Here is a 14,066-nt window from a genome sequence, read left to right on the forward strand (position 1 = left end):
GCTGGACTGAGTATGTATAGGATAAGGGCTGATACGACCAACACGTCCCTAAAGTCAACTCACTAATGGAATCTCCCTCATAACAGAAATCTCCCCGTTACTGGTAGTGTCATGTTTGATGTTTCGTCCTACCAGCATGTTGAGCCCCTGAGTTGTACGCGCTTGGACCTCGGGATGCTTTTGGCCGTAGACGTGGGGTTCCGGGAATGATCCCGAACTTGCCCCTTTTTCCCCACTACGCCAGCAACATTCTCCAAACTCGACCCGACGCATGAGCGGGGGTTGACCCATTCATGGTGCTCTCGGCACTTCCTTTTCCCCAGAGGATTTGGGGTTTCATAATAGCGCAGTCTAATAGCTATTATTACCTGTAATTTCCCGAAGTCTCGTGAGTGAATCACAATATAACATTTGCCAGCAACAGAGAACCAGTCACACACTTATTATAAACCAAAGTGCGAAGCAACCTACAGCTCTGATAACTTGCTAGTAAGTATGGTTGCTTCTTCCCTAAGCGAAATGCTTGCTAACCGATATTCGAAGGACCGTAGCAAGACACAGGATCATGACATCTGAACCGGCCAAGACCAACGGTACCCCGGGTAGCTCCCGGGAGGAAGTCAAAGCCTCCTACCTGCAAAGCCTGCCCTCCAAGAACCTAGCCCCGCTCTGGACCGTGATGGGCGCCATGGTGCCGCCGCGCCCCGCGCCGAAAGCCTCGGTAGCCCTGTGGAAGTACGAGGAGGAGGCGCGCCCGCTGCTGCTCCAGGCGGGCGAGGTCGTGGACGCGCACGAGGCGGAGCGCCGCGTCCTCATGCTCGTCAACCCGAGCCTGCGCGCGCCCTACACCACCGACACGCTCTACGCCGGGCTGCAGCTGATCCTGCCCGGCGAGACGGCGCCGGCGCACCGCCACACGGCCTTCGCGCTGCGCTTCATCGTCGAGGGCGAGCGCGGTTTTACCGCTGTCGGCGGGAAGAAGGTGTTTATGAGTCGCGGGGATGTCATTTTGACGCCGAGCTGGGACTGGCACGACCATGGCCATGACGGTTAGTGACTGCCTTGTTTCTGTTACGTTTAGACGAGGAAGAGGTGCTGATGAGAACAAACAAAAACAGGCGATGGACCGATGATTTGGCTTGATGGATTGGATTTGCCGTTGTACCAAGCTTTCCCGACCAACTTTGCCGAGATGTACTCCGAGAGCCGGTATCCGAGCGAGTAAGTGGTCTTGTCAATGCACAACGACTCAAGCAAGAGGAGGGCATCTTGCATGCCCACTCAACAGTGAAAACTTGCAGACTGGCTAAATGTTAGTCCTCCAGACCGTCCACAGACGACGCCCACCTCAAAATCCCCTGGTCCAAAGCCCAGTCCCATCTAGACGCCCAACCCGGCCCCCACGCCATCTACCACTACACCCTCCCCGTCACCAACGTGTCGTCCCCCACCCCCGCCTCCGCGTTCGACAGCACGACCCCCCTCTCGCGGACCATCGGCGGCCAGGCCGAGCGCATCGCGGCCGGCGCCGCGAGCCCCGCGGTGCGCGAGAGCTGCTCCTTCGTCTACCACTGCTTCGAGGGCTCTGGACGCACGCGGCTGACGCTCGCGGACGGGAAGACGACCGAGGAGGTCGTCTGGAAGCGGGGGGATACGTTTGCGGTGCCGGCTTGGACGGAGCGGGTGCACTACGCTTCGGAAGAAGGAGGGGAGGCGAGCTATTTGTTTGCGGTTAATGATTTGCCGCTTTTGCGCAATTTGGGAATGTATAAGCGGGAGGGGGAGGAGAAGGAGAGTCGGTGAGAGATTGTTCTTCTATCTTATAGTATATATATACATGTGTGTGTAATATACTTTATTCTTTGCGTGGTCAGCATAGAGATTCTACAGTTAGACCCCCAAGACGTTTTGTCTGTTTGGTAATTTGGTTTATTGACATGGAAGACTGTTGCAAGCGTTGATAGTACCAACTTAGAGATAGCTGAATAAATATCGTGATCGACGACTCCGGAGAAATCACTAGCACGGGCATTTCCTTTGTAGAATCGCTTCTTGTTTCTGTCTGACATACTGGATGAAACCAGTTGTACTCTACTTCTCATCACTGCACCCCGCTGCTTTGCGCCTGGCTTCCAACTGCTCCCTCGGCGAGACTAAATCGACCTTGGGGAACCGGTTATTCTGCTCCCACGGCACGAAGTCGGAGCTTTCCACCATCCACTTCAGCGCCTCCCTCTCGAACTCCTTGACCACGTCCCGGTATTTGGGCTCCTCAGCCAAGTTGTGCATCTCATGTGGGTCGTCCTGGCGATGATACAGCTCAGCCGGCTCGTACAGCCGGTAAATGTACGTCCAAGTAGGATCGCGAATCGCCAACGCTTTGCCAACTACCGTCGTGTCCTCGTGCTGCAGCGCAGCCTTCAGGTCGTAGGGGTACGGGGACTGCTCGAGCAGCGGCTCCTCGCTCGTGAGGAAGCCGCCCTCGGAGTAGGCGTACTTCTTGTGCTCGGTCGCGCCGTCGACGAGGACAGGGACTAAAGACTGGCCGTTGTGCGGGAAGCTCTGGCCGATGCCGCACAGCTCGAACACGGTGGGGATCAGGTCCACCATCTCGGACATGACGGTCGACGTCTGGCCGGCGGGCAGCCCGGCGCCGGCGATGATCAGGGGCTCGTGCACCAGGACGTCCGAGAGGCCCGAGGGCCACTTCTCGATCAGACCGTAGTCGCCCAGGTACTCGCCGTGGTCTGTGAAGAACAGGGACACGGTGTCCTTCCACAGATTGGCCTCGTCGAGACGGGCGATGAGCCGGCCGAATTGGTCGTCCAGCCGTGAGATCATGCCGTAGTACGTCGCCTTCACCTCGCTCCAGACCTCGGGCGTCGCGCGGTCCGTGCCGTACCTCTCCCGGATGCTTTTCATGTACCGTGGCTCGTAGCCCGTCTTATCCTTGGGTTCCACAATGGGCGGGATGGCGTCGCGCGCGTACTGCGAGAAGTACGGCTCCTCGACCTGGAAGGGGCAGTGCGGGAACAGCAGCGGCATGAACAGCACCCACGGCTTGTCGGCGGGCGGGCACTCGAGCCAGGTCAGGGCGGAGCGCACGACGGCGTCGTCGTAGTCCATGGCCTGGTGGGCGTTGCGGAGGCCGCGGTAGAAGAGGCGGCCCCAGATGCTCTCGTCCTTGTCCTTGGGCTCCCTGCCGAACTGCGGCACGAACTCGGGCGTCTCGAGGAAGCCGTACTCGTCGAGGCTGAGCTCGGTGACCTCGGGCGCGAAGGTGTCGCCGCGCGGCGCCAGGCAGGCGACGTGGTACCCCGCCTCCTTGAGCGAGCGGAACAGGTTCGGCTCCCACGGCTTGATCAGGTTGTGCAGGCTGCGGTGGCCGCTGACGTGCGGGTACACGCCCGTGAACATGCTGCAGCGCGACTGCGAGCACACCGAGGCCTGCGTGAAGCAGTTGCTGAACAGCGTGCCGCGCCGCGCGAAGGCGTCGATGTGCGGCGTCTGCACCGGGTGGCCCGCCGGGCTCGTGCACCCCAGCGAGTCGTACCGCAGCTGGTCCGGCATGAAGATGACCAGGTTCGGCCGCCCGCCGCCGTTGGGCGAGTCGATGGCCAGCGGCAGCGGCTTGGGGTCGATCTTGTACGGGGGTGGCGCCGACATCTTGGATCGAGTAGCAAGGAAAAGGTCTTGTTTGAAATCAATCTGTATAGTCACGAGCCATCACGCAGAGATTCCAATGGTATCTAATACCCAGCGAAGATATGTTAAACCATCGGCTGTCGGCGATTCCTGGGTCACGCCATGGCCCCATCTTCCCCGCGGTTTTATCTCCAACAGGCAATGCACACACAGAATGGATCCCCGATTGCCGAACCACTGGGTCCGGTTTCGGTATAGAACGAACGATAAGTACGGGTTTCAATTGGCGCCTAGACCTGCTTTGGTGTGCTATTGTGGTTTGATAATCGTTGGGCCGATGAAAGGGACAATACTGGCATCGTTTTCGTTGCTCTGCTTGCCGTCGATGCTGCTTGATAGCAGTTGGTGTAGGACACAGTTAAGACAGTTGGCGCAGTATTAGTTTCTGGAATTGCTAGAAGAGGGAGGTATAATTAATGGTGGATCTTTGCGGGCTGTCCAATGCCAATTAGCACGACGTCTTGGCTAGTGGGTAAGCCGATCGAGAAGGAATCTGGGGATGGTCAAATTGCATCACACTTACTGGAAGCTGGGCGTGTCAGACATTATTTATATCCAATCGTTAGCCCGTTTTACCATCTGACCGCATCTGCATCTTGAACCATCATGCATGTAGACTGCTTGTTGAAGGCCTGGATCATGATGACGGTGGCCATGCTCATCAACAGTTCAAATATCGCTTATGATATGAAGCAAGATGCAAGTTGTTTCTTGTGTCGCACATGCTAATCTAGGCCCGAGCGGACGTGGTTCCGCAGGTTGGTATTGGCTCAACCCACTGTATTTTTAGGACGCGGACGATTCAATCCATCCCGATATCCCGACTCGGCCGGAGATACATACAACTAAGATCAATGAACCATTTCAGATCCGTAGATGGCGGAAAGGTTGCCGACGATAGTCAATTTCCAACATGGATCCTCCCTCATGAAAGGTAGCATCCAAGTGCCAAGGACGCTGATGTCTTTTCCCACAACATGAAAGATGCAAGGGTGCTGGAGTTGAGTAACAGCTACGAGCCTATGACCTCATCATGCGGCCCCACGAAAGCGTAGCTCCCACAAGCTCCCACAAGCTCGCAGCCCGCCGCCCGCCTTGATCGTCCCGCGACAGAGAGCGAGGGAGCGAGCGGTTACGTCGTTGTGCCTGGCTAGATCTGGTTTCGTTCTTATACTACCAGAACTTGGAGGCCCGCATAGGATCACTGTGGCCGACGGATGCTTCGGACTTTTCGTGTTTTTTTCATATATAACAATTGATAGTTCAATTCTCTTGGCTCTCCCCGGCTTGTCCTGACCTTCTCTGCCGTGCCCACGTTGTGCTACATACATCATTTAACTCTCCCCTCTGCCTTCTTGTCTTCCCACTCTAATTCCTTCCTTGTCGCATGTGGAGTTTCTTTTCGTGAAGAAAATATAGTAATTCGCCCATCAAAATGTCTAAAAACGCGCAGAAGCCGAAGTCAGCCATCGAGCTGTACTCGCCGACCTATTTCGCCGCCTGCACCTTGGGCGGGATTATTGGTAAGTTCCATTGGCCTGTCTGTCGCATGGAGGAGAGGGGAGAACATGGTTTGCTGATCGGCGCGTGAGCTACAGCCTGCGGCCCGACCCATACCGCGGTGACGCCTCTCGACCTCGTCAAGTGCCGCCGGCAAGTCGACTCGTCGCTCTACACGTCCAACGCGCAGGCCTGGCGCAAAATCTACGCGACCGAGGGGCTGCGGGGTATCTTCACGGGCTGGGCGCCGACGTACGTCGGCTACTCGTTCCAGGGCGCGGGCAAGTACGGCTTCTACGAGGTCTTCAAGTACTACTACGGCGAGAAGCTGTTCCCCAACATGCCCAAGACGCTCGTCTACCTGGGCGCCAGCGCGTCGGCCGAGTTCCTGGCCGACCTCATGCTGTGCCCCTGGGAGTCCATCAAGGTCCGCATGCAGACGACCATCCCGCCCTACGCCAAAACGCTGCGCGGCGGCTGGACCGGCGTCACGGAGAAGGAGGGCGTCGCGGGGCTCTACAAGGGCCTCTACCCGCTCTGGGCGCGGCAGATCCCCTACACCATGGTCAAATTCGCCACGTTCGAGAAGACGGTCGAGTACATCTACAGTTCCCTCGGAAAGCCCAAGGAGGCATATACCTCGCTGCAGCAGACCGGGGTCTCGCTCCTGGGCGGCTACATCGCTGGTATTGGATGGTGAGTTACCCCCGCCCTCAATCATTTTGAAGCCATACTCAGACCACATTACTAACTTTACCAACAGCGCTGTATGTACCAAACACAATCCCTATCATACCCATCACCTACCATCGTGTAGACCATACTGACATTTGATTCTTTCTAGATAATCTCACATCCCGCCGATGTGCTAGTTAGCAAGCTGAACGCGGATCGCAAGCCGGGCGAGGGCTCCATGACGGCCGTGGGTCGCATCTACCAGAACATTGGCTTTAAGGGCCTGTGGAACGGACTGCCTGTGCGAATCGTCATGATTGGCACGCTCACGGCAGCACAGTGGGGAATTTTCGATTCGTTCAAGGTCTTCCTCGGTGTAAGTTTCCTATTGTCACACAGCCTGTATGATTGACTGACACTTTATAGCTCCCTACGACAGGAGGTCACTAGAGCAGGGTGAGAATATGACTGGAGGTTAATTATTGGAAGACGATTAGATCTTGCTGGTCATTCGGTTGGAATTAGAACAGACGGTGTTCAAGGCGTACTGGTGTTTATATTGCATGTAGCTGAATAGCGTAGTGAACTTGGAACGTTTTACCTGCACTGGTGGACTTTACCTTGCATGGAGCTTGTAGCTTGAAGCTTGCAGGGCTGTGGCATGCTGCATCCAGGTACTGGAAATGTTATGACTGCTTCTTTTTTCTATTTGTTGATATTGACAAATTGACCCGGTTCGGCCAATCAGAAGCTGTGATGGGAGCTTGGAGGTGGAAGCCCATTTTATCATTTCATGCCATCATCAATCCCGCCCAGCAAGGGTCCGTTCGCCGGCTCGGCTTCTGATTAGGTCAAATGACATCGGAATCCATGCGCACCCCCAAACAGCTCCAGCCCAAATGACCAGAACAGAAGGCAACAACTAGAGACGACAATTCTTCCACTGCGCCCTGCCCATGCTGCGAGATTTACGAAGAAGCACGATGCGATAGAGATGCTCTCACCCCCAACACTCTCTGTCTGATGTGCATCCCCACCTAGCCATTTGGAGGCAGAGTGCCGCCGTCATGCTTTCTGCCTTTACCGCTCGCCCCATCATCGAGCTCAAGCCGCGCGACAAGTCCAAGATCGAGACCATCCTCGCCAATGGTACGTATCACCGCCCCCTGCATTTCACCCATGGCCGCTTGCTGACGGGTTTCGCAATGTCTCAGGCGACCGCGTGCTCGTGGGCCTGAACACCGGCTCTCTTCGAGTGTACCGGCTCAACAACGTTTCGCTCGCCAACGGCGGCAACAACAACAATACGAACAACGGCACCGACAGCTCCCAGCCCGGCAGCCTCCCCGACACCTCCTCGACGCCGCCGAGCTCCCAGCCCGGCCCGCCCTCCTCGAAGCCCACCGACCTCCTGCGCGAGGTCGAGAAGTTCTCCACGCGCGCCGTCGAGCAGCTGGCCATCATCAAGGAGGCCAACACCCTCATCTCCCTGTCCAACTACCACGTCTCCCTGCACGACCTGCAGACCTACGAGCTCATCGAGACCATCCAGCGCACCAAGAACGCGAGCTGCTTCGCCGTCACGAGCAACATCGTCAAGGATGGCGCCACCGGCATCCCCGAGATCATCTCGCGGCTGGCCGTCGCCGTCAAGCGGCGCCTGCTGCTGTGGAGCTGGCACGAGAGCGAGCTGGGCGACGACGTCACCGAGATCGTCCTGCCGGAAGCCATACGAAGTGTGACATGGGCCACAGCCACCAAGATCGTCTGCGGCATGAATGCCGGCTTCGTCCTCGTCGATGTCGAGACCTCCACCACGACCGAAATCGCTGCCGCCGCCACCGCCGCTACGGGGCAGGCCAGTCGATTCGGCGCCGCCAGCATGGGCTACATGGGCCTCGGCGGATACATGCCCAAGCCGCTGGCCGCCAAGCTCGCAGACGGGGGATGCTACTGGCTAAAGACATCAACACGTTGTTCATCGACGCCGACGGCAAGCCAATCGACAAGCGCCAAATACCTTGGCAAAGTGCCCCCGATTACATTGGTTATAGCTATCCCTACATACTCGCCCTGCAACCGCCGAGCAAGGGCGCCCTCGAAGTTCGAAATCCCGACACCCTCAGCCTCCTCCAGAATCTCAACCTACCCGGTGCTGCCCAGCTGCACTTCCCTCCACCTACCTACAGCTTAGCTCATGCGGGCAAGGGATTCCACATCAGCAGCGACAGGTGCGTGTGGAAGATGGACGCCACCGACTACGATTCCCAGGTTTCCGACCTCATCCAGCAGGGCTTGCTCGACGAAGCCATCAGTGTGCTGGGGATGCTGGAAGACGCGCTGCTCAAGGACAAGACCGGGACCATGCGCGAAGTTAAAATGCTGAAAGCCGAGGTGCTATTCAAAGCCAAGCGGTACAGGGAGAGCATGGACCTTTTCAACGAGGATGAGGTGCGCGCACCCCCGAAAGAGTGCTGAAGCTGTTCCCGCGGATGATTGCTGGGGATCTGTCGTGGGAAACGCAGGCCGAGGAAGAAACTGCAGGGACTGCATCTGAGGCGGACAATAACGAGGAGGAGGAGCCATCGGCAGATAAAAAGACAAATGGAGACGATGCCAAGGACGAACCTATAGAAGCTGCGTCTCCCTCCCAGACGGGAACGGGCGCCTTTTCCAAGTATTGGCCTCTTGGTGGCGGACACAAGAAGACTGACTCGGATGGCGCTTCTATCATGTCGACCAGAAGGGGCCGAGCCGCAACCTTGAAGGACGACGATGTTGCCAGCATCAAAGGGTCAGATGCTGCTTCCATCAGCAACGCCAAGGATGAAGGGCCCCTGTCTGGCGACGACCTGAAGTCGGCCGTGGGGAGCTGAGGTCGTATCTTGCCGGCACACGTGCCCGTCTTCAGCGATATATTGATCCAATCACCGGCAAACTGAAGCGTCAAGCGTCGTCCTCAACTGAGGCCTCGGCTACCTCAACCGAGGACCCCTTCACTACATTGCTGTCGGGGTCAGCGGATCTCGATTCCGACGAACAACTCGCAGAGACTTTGCGGACTACCTTCAGCATTGTCGATACAGCGCTATTCCGCGCTTACATGTACAGCACTCCAGCGTTGGCCCCATCTCTCTTCCGCATTGCCAACTTCTGTGACCCGAAGGTCGTGAACGAGAAGCTCCTCGAAAGCCATCGATACAATGACCTGGTCGAGTTCTTCAACGGCAAGAAGCTGCATCGCGAAGCTCTGACTTTGCTGCGGCGTTTTGGGACGGCATCAAACGAGCCCAATGGCCATGGCGAGAAGGCTGTCAAAGAAGCGAACGACGACGTTCACGATGACGCCTCTCAGTCAGATGACCCCCTCTCCATACCCATTAATCCCTCCGAGATTCCCCGTCAACTTCGCGGACCTCAACGGACCGTCATGTATCTCCAGGCTCTCCCGCCGGACCTAATAGATTTGATCCTAGAATTTGCCGAGTGGGTGCTCCGTCGGGATCCCGATTTGGGCATGGATGTCTTCTTGGCGGACTCGGAGAATGCCGAGACACTGCCCCGGGAGCGAGTGTTGAAGTACTTGGAGGGTATCGACGAGGTGCTCGAGATCCGGTACCTCGAGCATATCATTGGCGAGCTGGGAGACGCGACGCCGGATTTCCACAACAGACTAGCCGAGCTGTTCATCAGTGTGTTGAAGGCTGGAGGCGGCGGAGAGCAAGGCGGTAACGAGGGTGAGAAGGCGCCCATGATGGAACGACTGATCAAATTCCTGCGGGAGAGCAGGCAGTACAGTCTTAGTCGGGCTTACGGCTTGATCCCCAGAGATGGTAGGTTTCCCAACGTCGCCCTGGCCTATGCGTCCTGGACGCCTGAAGAATACACGACTAACTTAGTTGGCAGATTCGGCTTTCTACGAGGCGCAGGCTGTGATCTTGTCTAACATGGGCTCCCACAAGCAAGCATTGGATATCTACGTCTTCAAAATGCAAGACTACGCCAAAGCAGAAGAGTAAGTTTGGCTACTCCCAAAAACGCTGCCCAAGATCGTGTGACTGACAGACATGTGACATAGATACTGCAACCGCATCCAGAAACTCCAGAGCGAGCCGACCCGGCCCGCCTCGCCCATGTCGCGCCGGGGCTCCCGCCCGTCCTCTGCCACCGTCCCCCTCATCAACCAGTCCTCGTCGGTGGAGCAGCAGTACGACGACCCGGACGCCACGCCGTCCATCTACCACACGCTGCTGAGCCTCTACCTCACGCCGGCGCCGCCGCACAAGCCCAACCTGGAGCCCGCCCTCGCGCTGCTGTCGCGGCACGGCTCGCGCCTCCCGGCCGCGTCGACGCTGTCGCTCATCCCCGACAGCCTGCCGGCGCAGGAGCTGGCGTCCTACTTCAGCGGGCGCATCCGCGCGGCCAACTCGCGGCTCGCCGAGTCGCGCGTCGTCGAGGGGCTGCGCAAGACGCTGCTGGTGGACACGCAGGCCTCGCTGCTGCTGGGCGACGGCTCCGGGAGCGGCGGCGGACGCAACCGGCGCGTCGTGGTCGGCGAGGAGCGCGTCTGCGGCGTCTGCCACAAGCGGCTCGGGAACAGCGTCGTGGCGGTGCTGCCGGACAACGGGGTGGTGCATTACGGGTGTCTGGGGCGGAGCGGGGGTGCTGGACTGGGGAAGGGGAAGGGGCAGGTGGCGGGGGCTTGGGGGAGGAGTTCTTGAAGAAGGGCTAGGAAGGGTCGAAGTGAAAGAAGCAATGGCATTTACATTAAGCTGTGTCTACGTATAAGCATTTGTTGAGATTGGGAATCACGCTTGTAGGAGAAGTGAAAAAGGGAGGAGGCAGGTAGGCGGATGATGAGTGAGTGGGCAGTGGTGGCGGGAATTGCAATGCATGCATGAATGGACGTGGGATGTGTTCACGAGTCTACTTGATGATTCAGACGAGCGGGTACGTACATACATGAAATGACGAAGAGGGCGGTGGTCAGGTTGGGAAATACCCGTATATAGAATGTTTTACGTTGTTATCTTGTGTCTGGATCCGGTATCAACGGGCCCTTGCCTTGGTTTCGACGTCCAAAGTGGTCGAGTGTCCACACACGTCCATGCGCTCCCAGCGTCGTCGAACTCCTTTCATGTCGACAGTCTCGCCCTCGCGCGGCGACGCTCTCGTCGTCTCGGGTTCGGTTGGGACAGGACGGGGGGGCGGAGACTGATGCCTCTTCCGGTAGGTGGAGAGATTTGTAGATCGTCGGTTTGGCGCCTTTTTGAGCTCATCGGGACGGGCTGCGACGACTTGTCGCGGCGGACAGCGTATTGTGATTGATTTAACCGAACGGCAAACGGCTTCAAAAGGGGAGACAGTCCATAGACCCCGAATAGTGAGCGGACACTGCTTGCGTCGCGCTGGTGCGCCCGTGTCTTCGCAGCCCGGAGCGCTGGATGGACTATGCGGCCGTCTTCCTCCCTTTCTTCTTCTTGCTTCTGGCTCCTCCTTCCTGGCAATGACGAATATGGGTGAGCCCAGGCTCCATGTCGTTTACCTCTTTCTTCCTAGGTAGGTAGGTAGGTAGGTAAGGCCATCTCAAACCTCGTCGTCCTCCTCCACGACCTCCTCCCCGTAGTTCTCCTCCTCGGCGTCTTCCTCGGCCTTTTTGTTGTTGTTGCCGTTCTTCTTGCGCTTCTTGGACGTGGGCGCCGTCGTGGCGGCGGGCGCGGAGCTGGGGTCGCGGATCTTGTCGGCCTCCATGCGCGCCGTCAGGGCCTCGTTGACGCGGGCTTGGTGGTCCGCCACGGCGGCGCGCAGGCGCGACAGGTAGGCGGACTTTTCGGCCGTCGTCGGGGGGAGGCGCCCAGAGATAGGTCGGTGGTGAAGGTGAAGGGGTCGCTGTGCGGCGCCTCGGAGTGGGTGGTTAGGGTCGGCATGGTGGGAGAAAGTTGTTTGGAGGTGGTGATGATGTCAACCGGAGAGTCTGGAATTTGTTGTTTGGTGCTGGTGTGGACGGGCGGGATGGGAGAGAGCAATTGCATGGTGGGGTGGCGGGGTAGCTTTTCGTGACTTGGCGATGCTGCTGTGGCTGGTGAGCGCATCGTCTCCATAAGCTTGGTTCCATCACGGCCCGGCGTCACGTCCCAGGGTCGAGTTTTATCACACGCGAACCTGTTACTCGAATGACACGTTTGGAAATCGTGACAATGCCCGCAGAAGAGAGCCAAACGAGATATCTGCTATGCTTGTTTGACGGATATACATCCGATTGGTCACCGCAACGCATGGACGTAGCAATAGCCTGAGCTAGCCCCTGACCTCCGAGTAGTTATGTCTTGAAATGGAACTGTAAAACATACGGGATTAGCTCTGTATGTAACGAGACTTGGCGTAATTAACTACATGGGTCGAATACGTATATATATCTTGTTGTTCCCCCCTTTTACTTGGCTTTCATCCGGTGTCTCCTTTTCATCTACTATCGCAGTACCGCTATTCTCGTACACACCATTTCGCACACACGTATAATACTATACCTATTGAACACATAACAACCAAGTCTTGCAGGTCAAGCAGCAATTATCTCTCTCTTCTATCTGTTGAGAGCCAAAGACAAATATTTACTTATACTACTTATACCCATCGTCATCATGGCCGACGTCGAGATGTCGATGAATGTCCAAGACATGACGCACGGATTTAACACCTCGGCTGCCCAAGCCGAGTTTAGGAAATATTTTAATATGGACGAGTCACGGAACAAATTCATTATCGTATGTCAACATTTAACTATTACCATTAAGAGGCTGCGGTGTGCCGATCTCCAACGACACGCAGATCATGGGTTAACCGTGTGTGGCATTGCAGTCTTTAATCCGACAACTGGATCAATGTGACGTTAGAATCCAAGACTTGGAGGACAACATCCAAGCGCTTAATGAAAAGTCCAGAAAGGACGATTTTAAACTGTCCCAATTACAACAGGAGGGCAAGACTCATCTTGAGAAGTGTCGGGCTCTCGAGGCCGAAGCATCCAAGCTCCGGGCCGAGAACAAAGAACTTGTACGTTGGTATCGTCACCTCAAGAAGAGCAAATGCTTACTTGAATCCATACTGTGGCAGATGCATTGTCTCAATGACGACTCTGTCGATGACCCCTTCGTCGCCGTCGTGGTGGACGGTGACGGTGCCATTTTTACGGATGAACTCCTTAAAAACCCTATTTTAGCAGCCGACAAGCTCAAGGAAGCGATCAGGGCCCAGATCCATGAGATGCCCTCGCTGCCCGTGGACATTCCTATCGTTGTTCGCATGTACGCCAATCTTCAGGGGCTGGCTAAAACCATCGACGCCAACGAGATCATATCGCACGGCCAGGTGTTGGAATTCGTCTCGAAATTCAATTTTGAGTGCGACTTCTTTGACTTCGTCGACGTGGGCAGGACCAAAGAAGCAGCCGACTCAAAAATTAGAAGTATGTGAACGCATGACGAAGATGATCCTGCAACACTGGATGACTGTTGAGTCGGGGACATCGAAGTATCAGCTGACACCACTCTAGCTATATTCAACCACTATTACAAGAACAAGCAGTGTCGGAGGATCTTCCTCACGGGTATCACTCACGATAACGGATACCAGAATGTCCTTAAAGACTTCAGGAAAGATGAAGGGGACAGAATCACGCTCGTCGAATCTTACCCGGCCCGGCCCGAGTTCACCGGCTTCGGGCTGCCCATCACCTCGTTCCGGGCGTCTTCCGCACCGAGATGCTGCCGAGCCACGGGGCATCTCAGCCCAGGAGACAGTCTCAGCCACAGGCGCCGCTGCCGCCATTGCAAACGAACCAATATGAAAATAGCAATGCTACGCCTGTCAGGAAGGATAACTACCCAAGCCCTGTGGACATGGAAAGCCCCACGTCCAAAGGCGTCACGGTCCGAGAGCTGTTGAAAGACAAGCGCGGCGCCCGAATCCGGTACAACAGCAACCATGTGCGCATCGACCCGTATCTCACTAAGCCACACGGGTTTCTGGAGAAGCCGCCAGGGCGCAAAGGGTACTGTAACGAACACTACCTAGGGGGAAGTGCCGCCGGCATGTCTGCGACCTAGAACACGAGGCCGAGGTCGACGCAAATAAAAAGGAGATCATAAGATACTTGGCCCAACGAAAGTACAGGTGCGATATGGGCA

General features: G+C 56.7%; 6 protein-coding genes across 6 annotated transcripts; 4 read left to right on the forward strand and 2 right to left on the reverse strand.

Annotated features, from left to right (window-relative positions):
• Nucleotides 1-565: 565 nt before the first annotated feature.
• PG998_015049 (gentisate 1-2-dioxygenase) lies at nucleotides 566-1,803 on the forward strand (the record flags this gene model as incomplete). The annotated part of the gene is made up of 3 exons (XM_066881865.1): nucleotides 566-1,049; nucleotides 1,119-1,221; nucleotides 1,326-1,803. 3 exons carry the CDS (start codon nucleotides 566-568, stop codon nucleotides 1,801-1,803), a joined length of 1,065 nt encoding a protein of 354 aa, XP_066723063.1.
• Nucleotides 1,804-2,091: 288 nt separating this feature from the next.
• Nucleotides 2,092-3,666, reverse strand: PG998_015050 (uncharacterized protein; the record flags this gene model as incomplete). The annotated part of the gene is made up of 1 exon (XM_066881866.1): nucleotides 2,092-3,666. The coding sequence occupies one exon, from the start codon at nucleotides 3,664-3,666 to the stop codon at nucleotides 2,092-2,094; it is 1,575 nt and encodes a 524-aa protein (XP_066723064.1).
• A 1,474-nt stretch (nucleotides 3,667-5,140) lies between these two features.
• Nucleotides 5,141-6,330, forward strand: PG998_015051 (Mitochondrial substrate/solute carrier; the record flags this gene model as incomplete). Its single annotated transcript, XM_066881867.1, has 5 exons — nucleotides 5,141-5,228; nucleotides 5,304-5,891; nucleotides 5,969-5,976; nucleotides 6,050-6,256; nucleotides 6,307-6,330. 5 exons carry the CDS (start codon nucleotides 5,141-5,143, stop codon nucleotides 6,328-6,330), a joined length of 915 nt encoding a protein of 304 aa, XP_066723065.1.
• Nucleotides 6,331-6,947: 617 nt separating this feature from the next.
• On the forward strand, nucleotides 6,948-10,601 carry PG998_015052 (uncharacterized protein; the record flags this gene model as incomplete). Its single annotated transcript, XM_066881868.1, has 7 exons — nucleotides 6,948-7,029; nucleotides 7,095-7,927; nucleotides 7,972-8,331; nucleotides 8,406-8,744; nucleotides 8,792-9,713; nucleotides 9,787-9,895; nucleotides 9,959-10,601. The coding sequence occupies 7 exons, from the start codon at nucleotides 6,948-6,950 to the stop codon at nucleotides 10,599-10,601; spliced, it is 3,288 nt and encodes a 1,095-aa protein (XP_066723066.1).
• Nucleotides 10,602-11,466: 865 nt separating this feature from the next.
• On the reverse strand, nucleotides 11,467-11,912 carry PG998_015053 (uncharacterized protein; the record flags this gene model as incomplete). The annotated part of the gene is made up of 2 exons (XM_066881869.1): nucleotides 11,467-11,769; nucleotides 11,847-11,912. 2 exons carry the CDS (start codon nucleotides 11,910-11,912, stop codon nucleotides 11,467-11,469), a joined length of 369 nt encoding a protein of 122 aa, XP_066723067.1.
• A 609-nt stretch (nucleotides 11,913-12,521) lies between these two features.
• Nucleotides 12,522-13,985, forward strand: PG998_015054 (uncharacterized protein; the record flags this gene model as incomplete). The annotated part of the gene is made up of 4 exons (XM_066881870.1): nucleotides 12,522-12,644; nucleotides 12,739-13,345; nucleotides 13,433-13,616; nucleotides 13,751-13,985. The coding sequence occupies 4 exons, from the start codon at nucleotides 12,522-12,524 to the stop codon at nucleotides 13,983-13,985; spliced, it is 1,149 nt and encodes a 382-aa protein (XP_066723068.1).
• Nucleotides 13,986-14,066: the final 81 nt, after the last annotated feature.

The sequence above is a fragment of the Apiospora kogelbergensis genome (assembly GCF_038363985.1).
Source record: "Apiospora kogelbergensis strain CBS 113332 chromosome Unknown utg000019l_segment0_segment0, whole genome shotgun sequence".
Taxonomy (NCBI): domain Eukaryota; kingdom Fungi; phylum Ascomycota; class Sordariomycetes; order Amphisphaeriales; family Apiosporaceae; genus Apiospora; species Apiospora kogelbergensis.